Genomic DNA, 20,820 nt, shown 5'->3' on the forward strand with positions numbered 1-20,820 from the left:
AGTTTGCACGCAAATGGTTTGCACGGAGGTGGAAATCATTTGCATGCAAATGCAACCGATCGCTCAGTGAGTGATTCACACATGTGCAGAGCCCTAACAGCAGTGACAGAGGAAGCAGCTTACTGTCACTGCTGTTGGGGCTCCTTTTTTTTTTTTTAATGGCACAGATGTGTGTGTGCTACACATGCACAATCTGCCACATTAAAAAAAAAAAAAAATCCCCCTCCCCCCATGCCACCAACTCCCCCAAACCAATCTCCTCCCCTTCCCTAAAAATAGGCATGAGGGATGCCTACTCCCTCCTGACACCGGACACTGTGCCCCCCCCCCCCCGTCCTAAATGATGGGCCTTCCCCTCCTCGGTGCATCATGTGATGCACAGGGAGATGCTAAGGGCCCTGATTGGTTCAGATGCCTAAGGCCCTCCCCAAGGGGTGGGACCTGAGGGAGGAGCCTAAAGCCCTGGATACAGATGAAGGAGCCTAAGACCTGATTGACTCAGATACAAAATATCTGTGCCATTGAAAAAACAATAACAACCAGGAAGACCTGTTGGTAACACAGTTACCAACTCTAGACCAGTCGCTAAAACCCCCTTTTTTTGGGGGGGGGGGAATAGTCAAGCGATGTTAATGCATCAATCGCTTGGCTATTTTGCATGGGGCTTCAGCTAATTTGCATGGCCAGATTGTAAAATGGGCATTTGAGGGGGAAAATACACGGTGGGCCATTTTGTGCATCAGGTCGGTTAAAACAATCGTTTCTAAAGCTGTAAAAACAGGTTTAGCGACAACCTTTAATGACTTTAATGCATCTAGCCCATAGTATATGTATTTTTGTTACTCTGCCTGACTGACTGACTGTGTGGGGTGAACCCCTCTTTCCATAAGTGGGCTCTATGGTTCAGCCAGCCTGGTTTCTTGTGCCTTCCCCTCCACAGGCATTTCAGTATAACGTTTCAGAATACTCGCACCTATTTTTATATGTTCCTCTAGTAAAAGGATTTTATTTTTATTTTAAAATATGAAGTAAAGAAAACCTTGAATTCCAGATATAAAATTATTTATCATTTGTAAGGAAATTAAAAGATATTTTTAAGCACATTGCAATCAAATCTGGGTCTCCTAGTTTCTCTTCTTTCCTGGGGATTGAGGGTTGGAGTGGTGGTATGGTGCCCCCTGGAGGTTTGAAGTATTATCCTTTCATATTCAGGACACTGCATGTCGGAAGCCTTTTCAAAGAACACAGGCAGCACTGTTGCATCGCCCTTGGACCTCATTGGCTATGATAATGCCACTGAAAAGGATACAGCCATGCATGCTGCACAGGGCTGGATTATCTTATAATTGCATTAGATATGATTATAGGGGAAGTATTTTTAAACATAAAACCACTGTTCATATTATACATGACTTTAACTGTGTCTGAGGTGCATCCTTAGCAATGCAGACCAGAATAACTGGGCAGACTGGATGGGCCAACTAGTCTTTCCTGCAGTCATGTAGCATGCTGCTACAAATTCAATATTTTTTGTTAGTGTGGGATAGATGTTGTGTGAAAGATGCAAGCTACGGCTGTTGGACAAACTAAATGTTGGACAAACTAAATGTTGAAACAAACAAAAGAAAACAACAACTTTTTCCCATGATCAGAGTCAACTGCAGAGTCAGGACTAGAAGGAACCCACAATTCTCAGAAACCTCCTGGCTACCAGTCATCTCCTCAGACCTTAGATCATGTATTTATCTGCTATTCAAGTTAATATAAAGATCCATGCAGTCTACCCACATATACTCTCTATACCAGTGTTTCTCTCTTTCCCTCTCACTACCACACTCAAGTCCAACAATTCTCCCTTTCTGTTCCTTCCCTCCCTTATCCCAAGTTCATGTCCCTCCCTTCCTCCATCCACATGCATCTTTCCCCTTTTCCTTTTCTCTTCCAGCCACGTGCATCTCCTCTCTCTACTTCCTTCCATTCCACTTTATACAAGTGTACCTCCTTTCTCGCTCTTCTTTTCTTCTTCATTCATGTGTATATCTTCCCTTTCTGTTCAGTTCCCGTTCCCTCCCCTCCATCCATGTGCATTGCCTCCTCTTTCTTCACTTCCTCGCCATCCCATAAGAAGCATATCCCTTCTTCTCCATCCATGTCTAACATTTCTCCACACCCATCCAGCCAACCAGCTAGCCTTACCAACTCTCCATTTCACCATTTCCCTATGTCCCTCAGTCCAACATTGCTCCCTCTCTCCTAACCCCCCTTCCCCCACCCTGTCCAGCATTTCTCTTCCTCTAACCTTCCTCCTTCTGCCATCCTAACACTGCCTGACCTGGAAACTGTAGTCTACACAAGCCCAGCACTAGTGCTAACTTCAATGAACAGCCTTCACATCCACATGCTTGGGAAGGCCCTGGCAGCTCCACCCTCTTTGACACATTTGCGTCAGAGGGGCGGTATCAACAGGACCTCACAAGTGAATAGATTTGAAGGCTCTGCATCAGTTAAGCTAATGCTGGGTCTTGTATAGACTCTGGACTCCCTGACAGGCAGCAGGAGGGTGGCAGAAGACGGAGGGCTCTTCATCGATGGAGTTAGCTTGGTGTTGGTGTAGCATATCTTAACACTGTGGGGCCATCCTGGCTGACCCAGAAGGCTTCCCTCTGACATCAGCTCTGACATCGGAGGGAAGCCTTCCAGGTCAACTTTGGTGGAGGAAGGGGGCATGCTGCTGTAGGAAAGGGGTGGGAGACCCTTGCCACATACCTTCCACAAGCAGTTTGCGTACCCCTAGGGGTACATGTACCGTGTGTTGAGAAACGCTGCTCTATACTGCTAAGGACACATCCTAGCTGCCAGCCACAGACTGTCCCTACTAAAGATTTCTCCTTGTCCACAGGGTCATTTAGGGAAGTGCAAACAAGGTAACTGTCCTGGGCTCCTATGGCAAGTGGGTCCCACACTGGTCTCTGGAACTGAAGGAGGCATGGCCTGCTGGTGGTCTTTGTGGTCCCCTCCCACATTTCTGCCCTGGACCACAGCATATCTTAACACTAGCCTTGCTTATCCAGGACAGTTATTATGTCTCTCTGACCTAATGTTTCACCATCTTGGGTAGACAAATGTGCAGAACAACATCTATCTCCCATTATTTCCCTCCTGCATCACATTCTCTGGTTAAAATACCAAGGTGATTAAACTCAAAAACTAAAGATCCAGTCTGGTGCTTCAACACAGCACTGACATTGCCAGGCAGAAGGTCCCTGCTTTGATCTCCAAGTTGGACCTTTGATTATCCAGGTTGCCTGGAACTCAGGATGCTGCAAAGGCAGCGTCCACAGTCTCTAGGTTGGGGCTGGAGAGGGGACAAATTGTCATTGTTGCAGGACAACATTTAGTGGACCAATTCAGTTGCAGGGTTCCAGAAAGAAATCAGACTAAGTATACTGTACATTGGGGGGGAGGGGGATTGAACTGTATTATAGGGGAGAGAGATCCTGGGAAGTTGTAAATAAAGACTCGTAGGTCTGCTTCTGATTTGGTGAAAGGAATAGGAGGCATCTTCTTAGCACAAAAATCATCATAGCCAGAGTTTTACAACTGTGTGTCCTTATGTAGAGGTAGCTTTAAATTTATTTTTCTCTGTAATTTGAAATTGAATCTGACTTCACTCGAGCTGATTAAAGTTTTCATATTATAGAAGAATGAAATGATTTGCAGAAATACTGCGATACAGAAGGAGGAGGCTGGGTAGAAGTTCTATTTTTTTTCTCATGAATTTTGAATTAACACTACAGTACTTCCAAACTTTTCTGATATAACATAATAAATTATTTCTGCACCGCATAACCGGTAAGTTCAATGCAGGTAACAAATTTTTAAAAATAATGCAGGTTAGAAAGATTTGATTAGTTAATTAAACAAATGTGTCTTCGATAAAGACACCGAGCTCAGTAACAGAGGTTTCAAATCCTTATCCCAGAGAGCCGCCTGATAAGAAAAGAAACAGATGGTTTTTTTTTGTTGTTTTTTTTTTTATAACAGCCTTTGAAAGATGGAAAGTTAAAGAAACTGGCACCTCCCTACTTATCCGAATTATTTTCCTTTGTTCAATCTAAGGCAGGGGTCTCAAAGTCCCTCCTTGAGGGCTGCAATCCAGTCGGGTTTTCAGGATTTCCCCAATGAATATGCATGAGATCTATGTGCGTGCACTGCTTTCAATGCATATTCATTAGGGAAATCCTGAAAACCCGACTGGATTGCGGCCCTCAAGGAGGGACTTTGAGATCCCTGATCGAAGGTGTCCACGTAGTTCACACAGAGACAGCCGAATTTAAATTTAACTCGAGCCTCCACAGGAAGCCCATGCAGTTCTCGATAGTAGGGGCTCACATGGTCAAACTTTTTCAAATCATAAATCAAGCGACCCGCAGCATTCTGGACTATATGCAGCCCAGATAAATTCTTTTGTGGGCCTCCTAAATATACAGTGGTCTAGTTCAGTGGTTCCCAACCCCGTCCTGGAGGACACCAGGCCAGTTGGGTTTTCAGGATAGCCTTAATAAATATGCATGGAGCAGATTTGCAAGCCTGGCACCTCCATTATATGCTGATCTCTCTCATGCATATTCATTAGGGCTATCCTGAAAACCCGACTGGCCTAGTGGTCTTCCAGGACAGGGTTGGGAACCACTGGTCTAGTTGCCTCAACACCAAAGATTGTACCAGTAATTTAAACGATGCAATGTCGAAGTAAGATCTTATACTACGTAATTTCTACAAAGTATTGAAAGCTTTCCGCACTAGAGCAGGGTTAGGCAATTCCAGTCCTCGAGAGCCGGAGCCAGGTCAGGTTTTCAGGATATCCACAATAAATATACATGAGGTGAATTGACTACCCCTGCACTAGAGCAGTGATTCCCAACCCTGTCCTGGAGGAACACCAGGCCAATCGGGTTTTCAGGCTAGCCCTAATGAATATGCATGAGAGAGATTTGCATATGATGGAAGTGATAGGCATGCAAATTTGCTTCATGCATATTCATTAGGGCTAGCCTGAAAACCCAATTGGCCTGGTGTTCCTCCAGGACAGGGTTGGGAACCACTGCACTAGAGCATTTACCTGATCCTGCATAGTTAAATGTTGATCTAAATAACACCCAAGATCTTAATAGTGGGTTATATTTTTTTTTTATACATTTCAAACCTAATATACAAGAATCCACTTGTTACACTAAAACAGAGTATCATAATATACAAGTCCAAAAGAAAATTTATACATATCTTTTCAACTCCTCCTTAGACCACCATTTATACAGCATGTGAAACAAGAAAATTAATGAGACAAAGAGATCTCTATTTTAGGTTTAACAAAATCTAAGGAAAAGGCCTAGTATATTCCCAGCCATTACTTTTCCTTACAGCCTCTTAGTATAATTAAATTAAAGTTTCTTTGTGTCCCAAAAATGTCAGACCTGCATATCTAAGGAGACATTTACAGGGATAGCTTAGTAGAAAAGTAGCTCCCATAGTAGTGGGTTGTATTAAATACGCTGTGTTATTTAATAGTACAGATGTTTCAGTAAAATTCTGACCTGAAGATGCAACAAAGAATTTTGTCTTCTCTGGGTTTAATTTTAGCTTAAATTCTAAACATCCATGTTTCAATGACCCCCGATTTGATAATTCATGTGATCCCCAGTTGCTGATGAAAGAAATAATGACTAGAGAATGACACCGGACCACTGTCCCCTTCACCGCCCCATCCCTGAACCCGCCATACCCTTCACCGCCCCGTCCCCATCCCCGCCCCAGCCCCACAGCATCTGCCCTTCCCTCTCGCCACCTCACCGCCCTTCAGCAGCCCGAGAATCTCCCTCCCTCCCCCTTATTTTCATGGTGTAAAGAAACTTAAGGGAGGGAAGGGGCGCGGTCACCGATCGCGCGCACGGCCCCTTCCCTCCCTACCTCTGGCCAAATCTATCTCCCTCCCTCCCTTCCCACTTACCTTTGCGGCGCTTTAGAAAAGAAACTGATGTGGCGAAGCTTGCCTGTGCCGCCCTGCGGTTGCGGGTGTGTGGGCGGAAGCTTCTCCTCTGACTATTGTCATTTTATAAACACAAATAAAACAGAGCAAAGTTCCACAAAACCCATCTCCCCTCCCTTTCACACATATCCCCTTCACTGTTGTGAAAACTGAACAAACCAAATTACTACAGAATGCTACATAGAAAAATCAAGCTAACAGAATACTTTAGTTACACATGGCAAGAATTATGTTAGGGGAGTACACAGGGGAACATGTGCGCTCATCTGTAGGCACAGCTGTATATGCAACACAAAAGAGTACACAGGGGGAACGTGCGCTCATTTGTAGGCACAGCTGTATATGCAACACAAAAGAGTACTCAGGGGGAACATGTGCGCTCATTTGTAGGCACAGCTGTATATGCAACACAAAAGAGTACACAGGGGGAACATGTTCTCATTTGTAGGCACAGCTGTATATGCAATACAAAAGAGTACACAGGGGGAACATGTGCGCTCATTTGTAGGCACAGCTGTATATGCAACACAAAAGAGTACACAGGGGGGAACATGTGCGCTTATTTGTAGGCACAGCTGTATATGCAACACAAAAGAGTACACAGGGGGAACATGTTCTCATTTGTAGGCACTCATTTGTAGGCACAGCTGTATATGCAACACAAAAGAGTACACAGGGGGGAACATGTGCGCTCATTTGTAGGCACAGCTGTATATGCAACACAAAAGAGTACACAGGGGGAACATGTTCTCATTTGTAGGCACAGCTGTATATGCAATACAAAAGAGTACACAGGGGGAACATCATGTGCGCTTATTTGTAGGCAATCTGTGCTAGGCGTTCCCTGGGATGGAGCTTGGGTGTCAAAAGTACAGTTGGACAACTCAGCATACGCTCTGCAGTACACATTGGTGCTGGTTGCAGTTTGATAAAAGAGCCCCTTAGTTGGATAATCTGTTCCTCCGTAGTAATGTAAACTGGTCATATTTATTAGTCGGTTAATAGTTAAGCTAACTGAGCTAAGTAAACTGAGTTCTACAGTACATGTAGTTTTAGCTACAGCCAGCTACATATGTAATAGTTTATTTACCTTTATCTTTTCTAATTTGTTCCCTATTAATTTGAACTTGATATATAGTTTTGTTTTTGTTTGTTGCTGTATAATTTTTCTTACAGTTTCCTGAATCTTTGCTATTTCATTGTATATTGGAAAATGTTCCCCCCCCCCCAAAAAAAAAAAAAAAAAAAAAGCCATTTTAAATTCCAGGTGAGATTTCCTATTTACACACAAGAGGGAGACATGACTGGTCTCGGAAAATTTCCTTGCACAAAGGATGCCTTTTTGTAATGGATTTTTTTTTTTTTTTTAAATATGTCAAACGTGTCCTCGTTAGGATATTGAATTCTGGGGAGATCCTTATATTGCTGGTTAATGCGTTTTATTGTTTGTGGTTATGATTAGAACTCTACAAGTCCGATGCATAAATACAAACTTAAAAAATAAAATAAAACTACCGTAACTTACATTCTGTACTATAGGAACATACTTTCTGGTATTTTCACAGGCCCAGTCCAGGAATATGCATGGACCTCAGGGGGTGCTGCTTTTATAGTTCTCATTCCCCCAACACGTCCAAAAATTTGTTGTGGATAGGATATCTAATATAGAAGTTATTAAGAGGTGCACATAGAGCACTCCTCAGCCTTTTTGACTTTGGAAAGTAGGCTAATAAAATCAGAATGGGAGTTTTAGAGAAGGTAAAATACCACTGATGGTTAAGATGTTTATTTTGAAACGAGAAGCTACTGGTATACTATATCCGCATCTATCATTTTTTGAAGGGATGTAGAAAAAGAAATAGCCCAGGATGACAAGATACTGTGAGATTGGGGCATACTTCCAGGGGGAACGTCATATCCATCAGCCTCTGGGAATTGCTGGGGATTCCCTAAGTGCCAGTGTAGGAGGTCTCAGGATTTCGTAATGGTTTTAAGCAAGATTTTCCGGAAGTCGGACAGCTGAATTGAACATGTCAAGAGGCGCCAAAGTTGTATCTGGTTTGCCTATTCTGGCTGAAGTTCTTGAAATGGGGATGCGAGCGACAACACATTTCATCCAAGAACGTTCTTTTTTTTTTTTTAAGTTTGGCACAAAATGCCTTCTTTATAATACTGGGTGTAAGTTTGATATTTACTGCCAGGCACCTTCTCTTCTTTTTTTGTTGCAGAAAGCGACAGTGCTAAGACTGACTGAATGCAAATCCTTGTTTTGCATTGGTCTCCTGCCAGAGGCACAGGATATGAACTCTGCCAGCAGAGGTGGATCCCGTAGAAAGGCTTCATTTCCACGGACTCACCTGGGTAGTGTAACAGCCTGTACACGACGCAGTGGCAGCAACTGAATCCTCTGTGGGAGACCCAGAAAGACTGGAGTAAAGAGAGCATGGTGAACCTAGACTGCACATGTTCAGGTGAGTTACCTGAACAGATGACAGAATGGTGCTGACTTCTTGAAGAGGGTCTTTAAAGAAAATAAAGCAAATGCTTTGATTTGTGACAAAATAGTAAGCTGGCTTTCGGGTGTCTTGACTCAAAGAAGCCTTTTAAGTCTGCTCTGTGGCAAAATGTAAAAGTTTGGAATGTTTTAACATCTGGGCCTCGCCTGTTAACCCCAAGATTACAATTCGACATTCTATGCACAGGTTATGGTGAAGGCCTCGGCAGTCTGTGTCCCCCAACATCAAAAAAAGTGTATGCCAACTCTGAGCTAACCAAAGGGCCTCCACAGCCTGTATTTCGCAGCCCCAACTGTGTGAACACTGTGTATCACCCCAAAGCCAATATAGCCTTGTTCTACTTGCCAGACTCAAAGTAACAAGGTTTCATGCGGTTAACCTTGTGTCCACCAGCTCCTGATTCTTATAAATGAGCTGGAAAAATATTTAGGAAAGAAAGAGCCTCAGAAAATCGCAAAATCAGCCCGCCTTTTCCAAATTAACAGAGTGTACCAAACCCGCCTTCTAATAAATGAGCTAGAAAAATATTTAGGAAAGAAAGAGCCTCAGAAAATCACCAAATCAGCCCGCCTTTTCCAAATGTCCTAGCTGATAAAGAGGGATTGTCCCCACTGATATACAACAAACACACAACATGGAGGGCTATGTACGTCAACGCCCACAGTCTAGGAAACAAGATCCTGGACTTGGAAACAGAAATGAGGAATGCCAACCTGGATGTGGTGGCGATATCTGAGACCTGGCTAACTGACTCCCACGAGTGGGACATGGTCATTCCAGGTTACAACTTGCTACGTCGGGACAGGGAGGGTAAAATGGGTGGTGGTGTAGCATTATATACTAAAGATAACATTAAGGTCACCAGAATCACAGATGTACAGTACACTGGGGAATCCCTTTGGGTAAATTTGGCCAGAGGGAAGGACAAATGCCTGTATCTTGGCGTAGTGTACAGACCCCCAAAACATCAAGATGACCTAGATATGGAACTAATTGGAGATATAGAGAATATCACCTTGCGGGGGGACACAGTATTGGTAGGTGACTTCAACATGCCTGATGTGGATTGGGTCACACTTTCCTCTGCTTCCGGCAGCAGCAAGAAGCTATTAAACTCTTTGAATGGAGCAAGACTTAGGCAACTGGTAATTGAACCAACAAGGGATCAGGAAATTCTGGACCTGGTACTTACCAATGGAGAAAGTATCACAGAGGTCTCGGTGGGTGAAACTTTGGCCTCCAGTGACCACAATATGATATGGTTCAATCTCAGGAAAGGATTCATGAAATCTACCACACTGACCAAGGTTCTCAAATTCAAGGACACAAACTTCCAAGACATGGGAGACTTCGTTCACCAGGCACTACAAAGCCAAGCAGACACTGACAGCGTGGAAGAAATGTGGTCAACTTTGAAAGCCACCATACAGGAAGCAACAAACCGCTATGTTAAATCAGTGAGCAAACGGAGTAGGAACAACAAGCCACAGTGGTTCTCTATGGAGATCTCGGACCTCATCAAAGAGAAGAAAAAAGCATTCATCTCTTACAAACAATCAGGGACACAGGACTCTAGAGTAGAATATCTGGCCAAGTCAAGAGCCGTCAAAGCAGCAGTTAGGGAGGCCAAATTTTGCATGGAGGAGTCTCTAGCAAAGAACATCCAGAAAGGGGATAAATCTTTCTTCAGGTATATCAGTGACAGAAATAAGAACTCGGGCAGGATAGTACGTCTCAGAAAACCAGACGGAGACTATGTGGAGACGGACTCGGATAAAGCCCAACTGTTAAATAAATACTTCTGCTCAATCTTCACCCGCGAGGTGCCGGGAATCGGCCCTCAGCCACAAACAAGGGTTAAACCAGTTGACCCGTTTAGTAATTTCAAGTTTACACCCAGCAGCGTCTACTGCGAGCTGTCAAAAATCAAGGTCAACAAGGCAATGGGGCCTGACAACTTACACCCTAGGGTGCTCAGGGAGTTGAGTGATGTCTTGGCGGAACCGCTATCCGCACTCTTCAATCTCTCCCTTAGTATAGGTAACATCCCAATGGACTGGAAGACGGCTAACGTCATTCCACTCCACAAAAAAGGCTCCAGGATGGAGAAGGCAAATTACAGACCAGTGAGCCTCACATCAATAGTGAGCAAACTAATGGAAACCCTAATCAAACGCCAATTGGACAGGATCATTGACGAGGAGAATCTACAGGATCCTCGCCAACATGGATTTACTAAAGGAAGATCCTGCCAATCCAACCTGATCAGCTTCTTTGACTGGGTGACGAAGAAGCTGGATGCTGGTGAGTCCCTGGACATCGTCTACCTGGATTTCAGCAAAGCATTTGACAGCGTACCACACCATAGGTTGCTGAGCAAGATGAGTTCTTTAGGATTGGGCGACACATTGACCAAATGGGTTGGGAACTGGCTTGGAGGTAGGCTTCAGAGGGTAGTGGTGAATGGCACCCCCTCCGAAATGTCAGAGGTGATAAGTGGAGTGCCACAGGGCTCCGTCCTGGGCCCGATCTTGTTCAACATCTATATAAGAGATTTGACAGAAGGGCTCCGAGGTAGAATAACATTATTCGCCGATGATGCCAAACTAAGCAATGTAGTGAGCAAAAGCACAACAGACAAAAATTCAATGGCAGACGATATGATGCATGACCTACTTCTACTGGAGCGCTGGTCTAGGTCCTGGCAACTCAGTTTCAATGCCAAAAAATGCAAAGTCATGCACCTGGGGAGCCGAAATCCATGCAAGGTTTACACCCTAAATGGCGAGATCCTGACAAGAACTGAAGCGGAAAGAGACTTAGGGGTGATTGTCAGGGAAGACATGAAATCTGCAAACCAAGTGGAGCAAGCTTCATCCAAAGCAAGGCAAATCATAGGTTGCATACGCAGGAGTTTCGTCAGTCGCAAACCGGAAGTCATTATGCCACTGTATAGATCCATGGTGAGACCGCACCTGGAGTACTGTGTGCAATTCTGGAGGCTGCATTACCGCAAGGATGTGCTGAGACTGGAATCGGTTCAGAGAATGGCCACCAGGATGGTCTCGGGACTCAAGGAGCTCCCATATGAGGAGCGGTTAGGGAAGTTGCAGCTCTACTCACTCGAGGAACGTAGAGAGAGGGGAGATATGATCGAGACATTCAAGTATCTCACGGGCCGCATCGAGGTGGAGGAAGATATCTTCTTTTTCAAGGGTCCTGCGACAACAAGGGGGCATCCGTGGAAAATCAGGGGAGGGAAACTGCACGGTGACACTAGGAAGTTCTTCTTCACTGAAAGGGTAGTTGATCGCTGGAATAGTCTTCCACTCCAGGTTATTGAGGCCAGCAGCGTGCCAGATTTTAAGGCCAGATGGGATAGACATGTGGGATCTATCCGCAAAGATAAATAGAGTGGGCAGACTTGATGGGCCGTGGCCCTTATCTGCCGTCTATTTCTATGTTTCTATGTTTCTAAATTAACAGAGTGTACCAAACCCAGTTCAACAACTCAAACAACACAATGTTCACCAACTCAAAGTTAGAAATTCACAGGGTCAGATGCACTCCTTGCATTTTTTTTCCATTTTGTTTCTGTGAAAAAAAACACCCAACTTAGTACATCTGGCCTACAACGTACATCACCCCACTGCCCCAGGTACACTAGATAGATTGTTAGCCCACCCGGACAGACAGGAAAAAATGCTTGAGTACCTGAATAAATTCATGTAAACCATTCAGAGCTCCCCTGGGAGAACAGTATAGAAAATTGAATAAATCAATCAACTTTAACCAGTAGAATGTGTACCAGCCTTGAACTAACCCTGCTAATTAAGAGTTTAAACGGTATCTTTGTAGGCTACATATGAAGAGTCACAATGAGTGACATGTTGGCTAGTCCAAATCACTAGTACCTGGCAGATCCCATAAAGTGGATCTTGTTCCTACAGTTCATTTCCAGGAATGAACAATGGTTCTCCCAAGTCTACCAGGCTGATCATTTAAGTATGCTTTCTCTAAGAACTTGTCCAGGCCTCTTTAATCCTACTGTGCTGGCCACCTTCACCGCATCCTCCATAGTTTGGGTGAATCACTTCATAAAGATGGTTAGTAAACCCAAATAACTCACTCGCTTTACTGCAATTGAAAGAAAAGTGTGAAATAGGATGCAGTTAAAAGATTGTACGAGGGGGGTGCTGAAAAGTTCTCAGCCTAATTGAGAAGAGAATGACGTGAACGTGGTTCAGTCATTGATCTGAAACAGTGTCAAAAACATAGAATTTTGTTTCCACAAATTGACACTTAACAAAATAAGATAACCCTCAGAATTTAAGAAGTTGGTGGGTTGGGCTGAGAACTTTTAAGCACCCCCTCCTATGCTCAGGAGGAAACTAAGGAAATACTTCTTTATGGAAAGGGAGGTGGATGCATGGGATGATCTCCCGGTGGAGGTGGTGAAGAGAAAGACTGTATCTGAGTTCAAGAAAGCATGGGAAAAGCATGTGGAATCTTTTAGGGAGAGGAGGAGCTAGTGGATGACAGGCTGGATGGGCGGTGTGGTCTTTATCTCCATCATGTTTCTATGTACCGGTAACACATTCCACACCCTTGTTGGTAAGTTCTCCAGTATGTATCACTTTATGTACGTCAACTTGCATCCCCTCTAATTGTTAATTCCCCAGTATGTAATCTGCTACTCCTCCTGTATGTTTATAATAATAATTTTAATAATTTTATTTCTTGTATACCGCTATACCGTGAGGTTCAAAGCGGTTTACAGTAGATACAGAAGAGATGCAATTAAGTAAGATTAATTAAAATGAAGAAAAAGTACTTAGAGTTCCCTGACTGTCCCAAAGGCTCACAATCTTGCTAAAGTACTTGAGAAAAATAGATTAATTAGGCTAGAAACATAGAATAGAAGAAGGCATGAGAAACAGTACATAGGAAAATTAATTTAGAATACATTATATAGGAGGTTTTTTCGGATATGATATATGGGAAGGATTTGACATAATAAACATAATAAATTACGTATCATTAAAAAATTAAATCTAGTAACATTACAAAGTTTCTAAACTGAATTCCATACATTGATTGAGTAAATGGTTTAGTAAAAGATTTTAGAAATTGAAATTGGTTACATTAATTAAGAAAATTGGACCAGGTAGTAGACTAAACTTGGGAATATAAAGAGGAGATAGAAGGAGAAGAGTTTAGGTAGATTGAATATGCTTAGTGAATAAATGGGTTTTGAAACATAGAAACATAGAAACATAGAAGATGACAGCAGAAAAGGGCTACAGCCCATCAAGTCTGCCCACTCTGCTTACCCACCCCCTGTCTATGCCCTAATGACCCAATTTCCTTATCTTGACCCTCGTAGGGATCCCACATGGGTATCCCATTGATTTCTTTTTGGAAGGCTTTGATATTAGATGTCGTGATCAGCAATTTAGAGATTGAAGGATCAATTTTAGCTGCATGTGTCGCTAGGAGGCCATGATAAAATTTCTTACGCAGGGTGCCTTTGAATGATGGGTAGGAGAATAGGGTCTGTGACCTCCTTTTTCTGGTTGGAAGTAGACGATTTAGGCGATTGCAAAGACAGGAAGGTGCCGTACAGTAAATTACTTTGAAGAGTATACAGTATAACTTGAAATGAATTCTAGCTCGGATTGGTAGCCAGTGTGAATCTAGATAAGCGTTAGTTATATGGTCAAATCTTCCAAGAGAATAAATCAATCTAAGTGCAGTATTCTGAACAGTCTGGAGTCGTTTGATCATATAATGTTGGTAATGTTGATTAAATTTTGACATACCGCCAAATCTTAACGGAGTTCTCAGCGGTTTACGTAAACATCAAATGTGTAAATTAAAATTAAAAAAGAACACCATTTTTAAGTAGAAAAGCCCACAGAGGACAAACAGATTATATAATAACTCAAAATTAGGTGAAATAGGTGCGAGAATTTTGGACAAAATAGCAGAACTTGGTTTCACCTGATAGTTTGAATGTATCGCAGTTTCTCGAATCTTCTAAAGATATAATTAATAAACGAGCAACTCTTTTAGTGGCCTTCAAAACAGCGTTAGAAAAACAAGCTATATTGAAACTATATTTTTTTGAAAAAGCAAGACCTATTTTGCAGCCAACGAGTGACAATTTTTCCAGATGTCTCTAGACAAACCCGGTTTAAAAGGAAGCAATTCCTTCAGCTAAAGCCTGTAAGGTTTTGGCAGTTGGGGCTACATTCTTTTTAAAATTTCCATGCAAGTGCCTGATTTCGTACGGAAGTGACAAATATATTTTTTTTGATCCAGTTCAGTTAGAAGACTTTATTAAAGATAAACCTTTGTTGAAAGTTTAATTACCATTAATGATATTTTCATCTTAGGAGGATGTTGGATGATATAGAGATTAGCCATTTTTGCCTGTCCACGTAGTAGATGAAAGATAGATTTAATTTCTAATTTCTATGCTGGCGACCATCATAATGTGGACTATATCATGGTTGAATAAATATCTTATGTTTGTTACAATGTATTTTATATACAGAATTTTGTGATATTCATGAATATTTGTTATTAATGTAATGAATAATCAAATAAAGAGGAAAAAAAAATAACTCAAAATTAAATTACATTGTGAATTTTAAGGAAAATCTGTTGAAATCTTCAATAGATATGACCTAATGTTAGAGAATCTGCCCCCAAAGCCTGTAGAAAACATGTGTTTTTGAGAAGTGTTTTGAAAGCTTTTATATTCGTGTCCGCCCTAATATTTTTTGGAAGGTCATTCCAAAATTTGGGTACTAAATAGAGGGAGGCCTTGGTGTGAGTTGATTCCCATTTTGTTCTATTTAATGTCAGAAGAACAAACCTATTATCCTATATTGATCTCAATACATGTCCTGGCGAATAGGGAATTGTATGTTGACTGTATCTCCTCTTGCATATTTAATGCTATGTATGTTAACTTGTAACCCATTCTGAGCTTTCTGGGAGAACGGGATATAAAACTAACTACTGTAACTAAATTATTTGCTGACAAAAGGCTTTCTATGGTTGGTTTTCAATTTGCTGGTCATTAGTTTCTTGAAGTGTCTTATGCATTTTCAACTCAAATACAGGCTTAGTGAAGTATTATTACTGCAGCAATAATAAATGCAAACTTCACGTTGAACGTTGATGATTAAAAACGGAACTGCTGCAGAATTAACCTCCTCTTTTACAAAGCCATGCTAGCATTTTTAGCACCGTCCGCAGCTCCAATGCTCATAGAATTCCTATGAATTCTATGGCCGGTACTAAAAACGCTAGTGAGACTTTGTAAAGGAGGGGGTAAGATAAGTGTCTATTGTCCATGGACATGATTTTTATATTATAAGGAGTTTTTGCATGCTTTATTTTGAAGGCTTTTCTGCTGATGATTACATAGTACCAAACAAGTGATAACCTGGGTGTGCTGAAGCTTTTCCTCCTAAAAAATAAATAAATGAATACCACCATCCCTTGTACAAAACTGAAAAAGTGTTTTTAGAGCATGCTGGCATGCTGAGTGTTCTGCGCTGCTTCCGACGCTCATAGAAACATGATGACAGATAAAGGCCAAATAGCCCATCCGCAGTAACCATTATCTCCTCCTCTCCCTATTGGCTAAGGCTCTTAACATTTGCATCTCCTCTTCCTATAGGCTAAGCTCTGTGCACCTGCATTGTGAGGTCATCAAGCTGCCCATCCACAGTAACCATTATCTCTATCTCTCTCTGAGGGATCCCATGTGCCCATCCCAGGCCCTTTTGAATTCAGACACAGTTTCTATATATCCACCACCTCTTCTGTAAAAAAAAGCATTTCTTTAGATTACTCTGGAGCCTATCACCTCTTAACTTCATCCTATGTCCTCTGATTGCAGAATTTCCTTTCAAATGAAAGAGAATCGACTCATGCGCATTTATTTTATGTAGGTATTTAAACATCTCTATCCTATCTCCCCTCTCCCACCTTTCCTCCAAAGTATACAGATTGAGATCTTTAAGTCTGTCCCCATATGCCTTATCACGAAGGCCACGCACCATTTTAGTAGCTTTCCTCTGGACCAACTCCATCCTTTTTATATCTTTTTGAAGGTGCGGCCTCCAGAATTGTACACAATATTCTAAATGAGTTTTCACCAGAGTCTTATACAGAGGCATCAATACCTCCTTTTTCCTACTAGCCATACCTCTTGCTCTGCACCCAAGCGTCCTTCTAGCTTTCGCCGTCACCTTTTCAACCTGTTTGGCCACCTTAAGATCATCACATACAATCACACCCAAGTCCCGCTCTTCTGTTGTGCACTTAAGTGCTTCACCCCCTTAACTGTACCGTTCCCTTGGGTTTTTGCGGTGTCAGGTCAAAAGCGCGCCTTGACAAAGGCGCGCCCAGCCAATTGAGCGCAGCACGGGGGTGCGCACCGCACAAAATTACTGTTTATAGGGCTCCGACGGGGGGGCGTGGGGGGGATCCCCCCACACACTTTACTTAATAGAGATCGCACCACATTGTGGGGGTGTTGTGGGGGGTTTGGGGGGTTGTAACCCCCCACATTTTACTGAAAACTTCACTTTTTCCCTGTTTTTAGGGAAAAAGTTAAGTTTACAGTAAAATGTGGACGGTTACAACCCCCCAAACCCCCCATAACGCCAGCGCGATCTCTATTAAGTAAACTGGGGGGCTCCCCAACAAAACCCCCGTCGGATCCCCTAAAAACTGTAATTTTCTTCGGCGCGCGCCTCCGTCTTGCGCTCAGTTGTCAGCGCGCGCCTTTGTCTTTCGCGGGGTTGTCTATGAACCTGTTTTTGCAATGTGTCGGGAGCAGCGCAGAGCAATCAGCATGCCAGCTAGTGCTAAAAACTGCTTTGGGGGGTTTGTAAAAGGGATAGATAGATAGATATGAAGTTTGCAGTTATTGTCCTTGTTATTTTTCTGTTTGGCAGGATGTACAACTACTTCCAATTAGCTGAACCAACAGAAAAGATGGGCGCATGAATTCTGGAGGGCCCTTTTCTCAACATCATTGACCCTTTCAACATCTCAAAAAAAAAAAATAAAAAGATGTGGTCACTAGAGCTCATGTCCACCATTTTTGCCATGCTTTGTAACACTATGTTTACCATGCTATGTTTTGCCAAACTATGTTCATCACGCTACGCATGTCTCAGCATACCATGTTCTATCATAATTTCTACCATGCATTGCTAACTATCCCCCTCTTTTACGAAGGCATCGCGTGGGTTTTAGCGGCGGTAACTGCTCCATCGCTCATAGGAATTCTATGAGCGTCGGAGCAGTTACCGCCACTGCCAGCGCTAAAATCCGCGCAATGCCTTTGTAACAGAGGGGGGGTGTTTTGCCATTTTGTCAGACCATGCTATCTTTTACCATACTATGTCTGAGAGTGTGGCACCGTGGTTAGAGCTTTAGCCTCGGCACCCTGAGGTTGTAGGTTTGAATCCACACTGCTCGTTGCGACCCTGGGCAGATCACCTGATCATCCATTGCCCTGATTATGAGCCTACCAGAACAGGAAAAATGTTAATAAAAAATAAACATATAGTTAGGGTTACCAGATTTTCCTTTTGGAAAATCCGGACCCCTGGCCTTGCCCCCAGGTCTGCCTAGTTCTGCCCATCCCTGCGCATATTCTGCCCCCAAGTCCACCCTAGCCCCGCCCCCTACATGCTCTTGTCAGGCAGGGAAGATGTCTGCGCAAGTGCGGATGCTACGGGATGACATCACATGCACGTGCGAATGACATCATCATGTGAGGGCCACGTATGCGCGGACGTCCTCCCTGCTCGATACGGCTTTTCAAAACCCGGACGAAGTACTGGGCTTTGAAAAGCCATGCAGACCCCCGGACGTGCCCTCAAAAGGGGAAATCTGAACGTCCAGTAACCCTAGGTATAGTAGGTTTGTGGGAAGTATCGAGGGATCACTATAAATTATAAGGGGGTTATGGTGAGATGTCTATGTGACAGTCCAGTACAATGTTGGCCCCTCCCATGTCCAAATGGTCTAGATTTGGACTTTTTCAGCTTGGATATTTCTGTGACCTCCTTCTCCAAGCCACATGGGTTCAGCAATGTTTTTCCTTCTCTTTAGTACTGCTCTCCTTCCCTATTGCACCTGGGAGGTGTTGTTTTTTTCTACCTTGCTCCCCTGGGTAGGCATCTCTACCACCTGCATAAGAGGCATCGTGCAACTGTCTGGCATGAAACCTTGAGCATTTGCGCATGCTCAAAGCAGGCCGGCCCCTGCTCCCTCCGAACTTCCTGTTTTGGAGAGGCCAGAAGCAGGCCAGCCTTGAGCATGCACAGATGATCGAGGCCCCACGCTTGATGGCTGCATGATGCCTCTCATGCAGATGGCAGAGTTGATACCCTGGGAGAACAAGGAAAAAAAATAACACCTTGTGAGGAGAGAGGCATTAAAGGAAAATGTTAGGGGTGCCAAGGCTCCTGTGGCTCCAACCAGTCTGATACCTATGATGGCATCAAATTATTCAACACTTTGAATACCAAAAGTAGGATTTTAAAATTAATTATTTTGTTTAATAGGAAGCTAATGAAGCTTCTTCAGAGCTGTTGTCTCCAGCAGTCTCTTTCTCAATCCTCTGTAAAGAGACGATATAAAGGGAGAAGATCAGATTTTAGGTTGAAGTGAGTCAGATGAAATCTGGAAAGGAAGGGGACAAAGAAAGACTGAACTTTAGAATCGAGGGAGCTGGAGAATGGACCCATGATGGAGGGGTAGAGAACTGGATACTGGCGGTTAGAGTGAGATAAGACTCATGAGGAGGAGGAGAGGACAGCATATTGGTTGGAGGAAGAGGTTGAGAGGATCCAGGACAGAGGGAAAGAAGATCAAATATGGAGGAAGATAGGATAAGATATTGGTTAGATTGTTTGCACCGCTCTTTCCAGGGTTCTCTCTCCCTTTCCTCTTTCTATCTCCTCTTCTTCTGTATTATCTTCCTTTCCCTCTGTTTGAACAATCTCTTCTCCTCCCCCTCCACCTTCAGACTATCTCCTTACCTGCAATACTTTCATGATCTGAAAGCCACCAGCCACCGGAGGCTTTTGGCGCTCAGCCCTTCTGCCAGTGTCCTGAGCTCTTCAGCCTGACACGATGCTTGTCACAAGAGCTTCTCTGTTTATTTTTTTTTATTTGCCACATCCTGGGATTTTAGCTGCAACAAACGGATGTAATAGTCATGAATTATTTTGGTAAACTGATCTTCAGGTGCTGGGAGATCTTGGCTAATCAGAATTTGTTATTTTACTCTGCCAGGTGACAAGAGAATAGGAGGGCAATGAACACATTTAGAATCATTATAGTATATGTTCTTCCGATACCTGTATTTACTCAATACAAGTCTATTTCATAAGAACATAAGAAGTTGCCTCTGCTGAGGCAGACCAGAGGTCCATCTCGCCCGGCGGTCCGCTCCCGCGGCGGCCCATCAAGCCCATTTCCTGAGCAGTGGTCCCTGACTATTCCTATGACCTACCTCTACTCCTATCTGTACCCCTCAATTCCTTTATCCTCTAGGAACCTATCCAAACCTTCTTTGAAGCCTTGTAACGTGCTCCGGCCTATCACAGCCTCCGGAAGCGCGTTCCATGTATCCACCACCCTCTGGGTGAAAAAGAACTTCCTGGCGTTTGTTCTAAACCTGTCCCCTTTTAATTTCTCCGAGTGCCCCTTTGTACTTGTGGTTCCCCATAATCTGAAAAATCTGTCCCTGTCTACCTTTTCTATACCCTTCAGGATCTTGAAGGTTTCTATCATGTCTCCTCTAAGTCTCCGCTTTTCCAGGGAGAACAGCCCCAGCTTTTTCAGTCTGTCAGTATATGAGAGGTTTTCCATACCCTTTATCAGCAGAAACCAAAAAAAAAAAAAAAAAACCAACGGTGGAGCTGATGATCTTGTTAAAAAGTTCTATTTGAACAGGGTTCAAAAGTAACAAATTAAAAATGTTGAACAGTATACGAGTTGTGGTTTAGACCCGACATGGGCCGTGTTTCAGTTGTGAAAACAACCTTCTTCCGGGGTCCAGTACTGCTATAAACCACAGACTTAGGTCGTGAGAAGACTAGACTCGTTTGTTGTGTCCTTTCGCAATCCCTAAGTCTATGGTTTATAGCAGTATCGGACCCCGGAAGAAGGTTGTTTTCACAACCGAAACACGGCCCATGTCGGGTCTATGCC

The 20,820-nt window shown here is 43.2% G+C and overlaps 1 protein-coding gene across 3 annotated transcripts in view; it reads left to right on the plus strand.

Annotated features, from left to right (window-relative positions):
- The first annotated feature begins 8,388 nt into the window (after positions 1-8,388).
- The window catches only part of POU2F3 (POU class 2 homeobox 3), a 67,182-nt gene continuing 54,750 nt past the window's right edge, over positions 8,389-20,820 (plus strand). The window contains exon 1 of one of the 3 annotated variants that reach the window (XM_033918150.1): positions 8,389-8,517. In XM_033918150.1, coding sequence (XP_033774041.1) covers positions 8,490-8,517 — 28 coding nt within the window. In that variant the 5' untranslated portion in view covers positions 8,389-8,489. The remainder of the gene's footprint in view (positions 8,518-20,820) is intronic. The other 2 variants (XM_033918148.1, XM_033918147.1) reach the window with 2 other exon arrangements.

This window comes from Geotrypetes seraphini, chromosome 13 (assembly GCF_902459505.1).
Source record: "Geotrypetes seraphini chromosome 13, aGeoSer1.1, whole genome shotgun sequence".
NCBI lineage: Eukaryota > Metazoa > Chordata > Amphibia > Gymnophiona > Dermophiidae > Geotrypetes > Geotrypetes seraphini.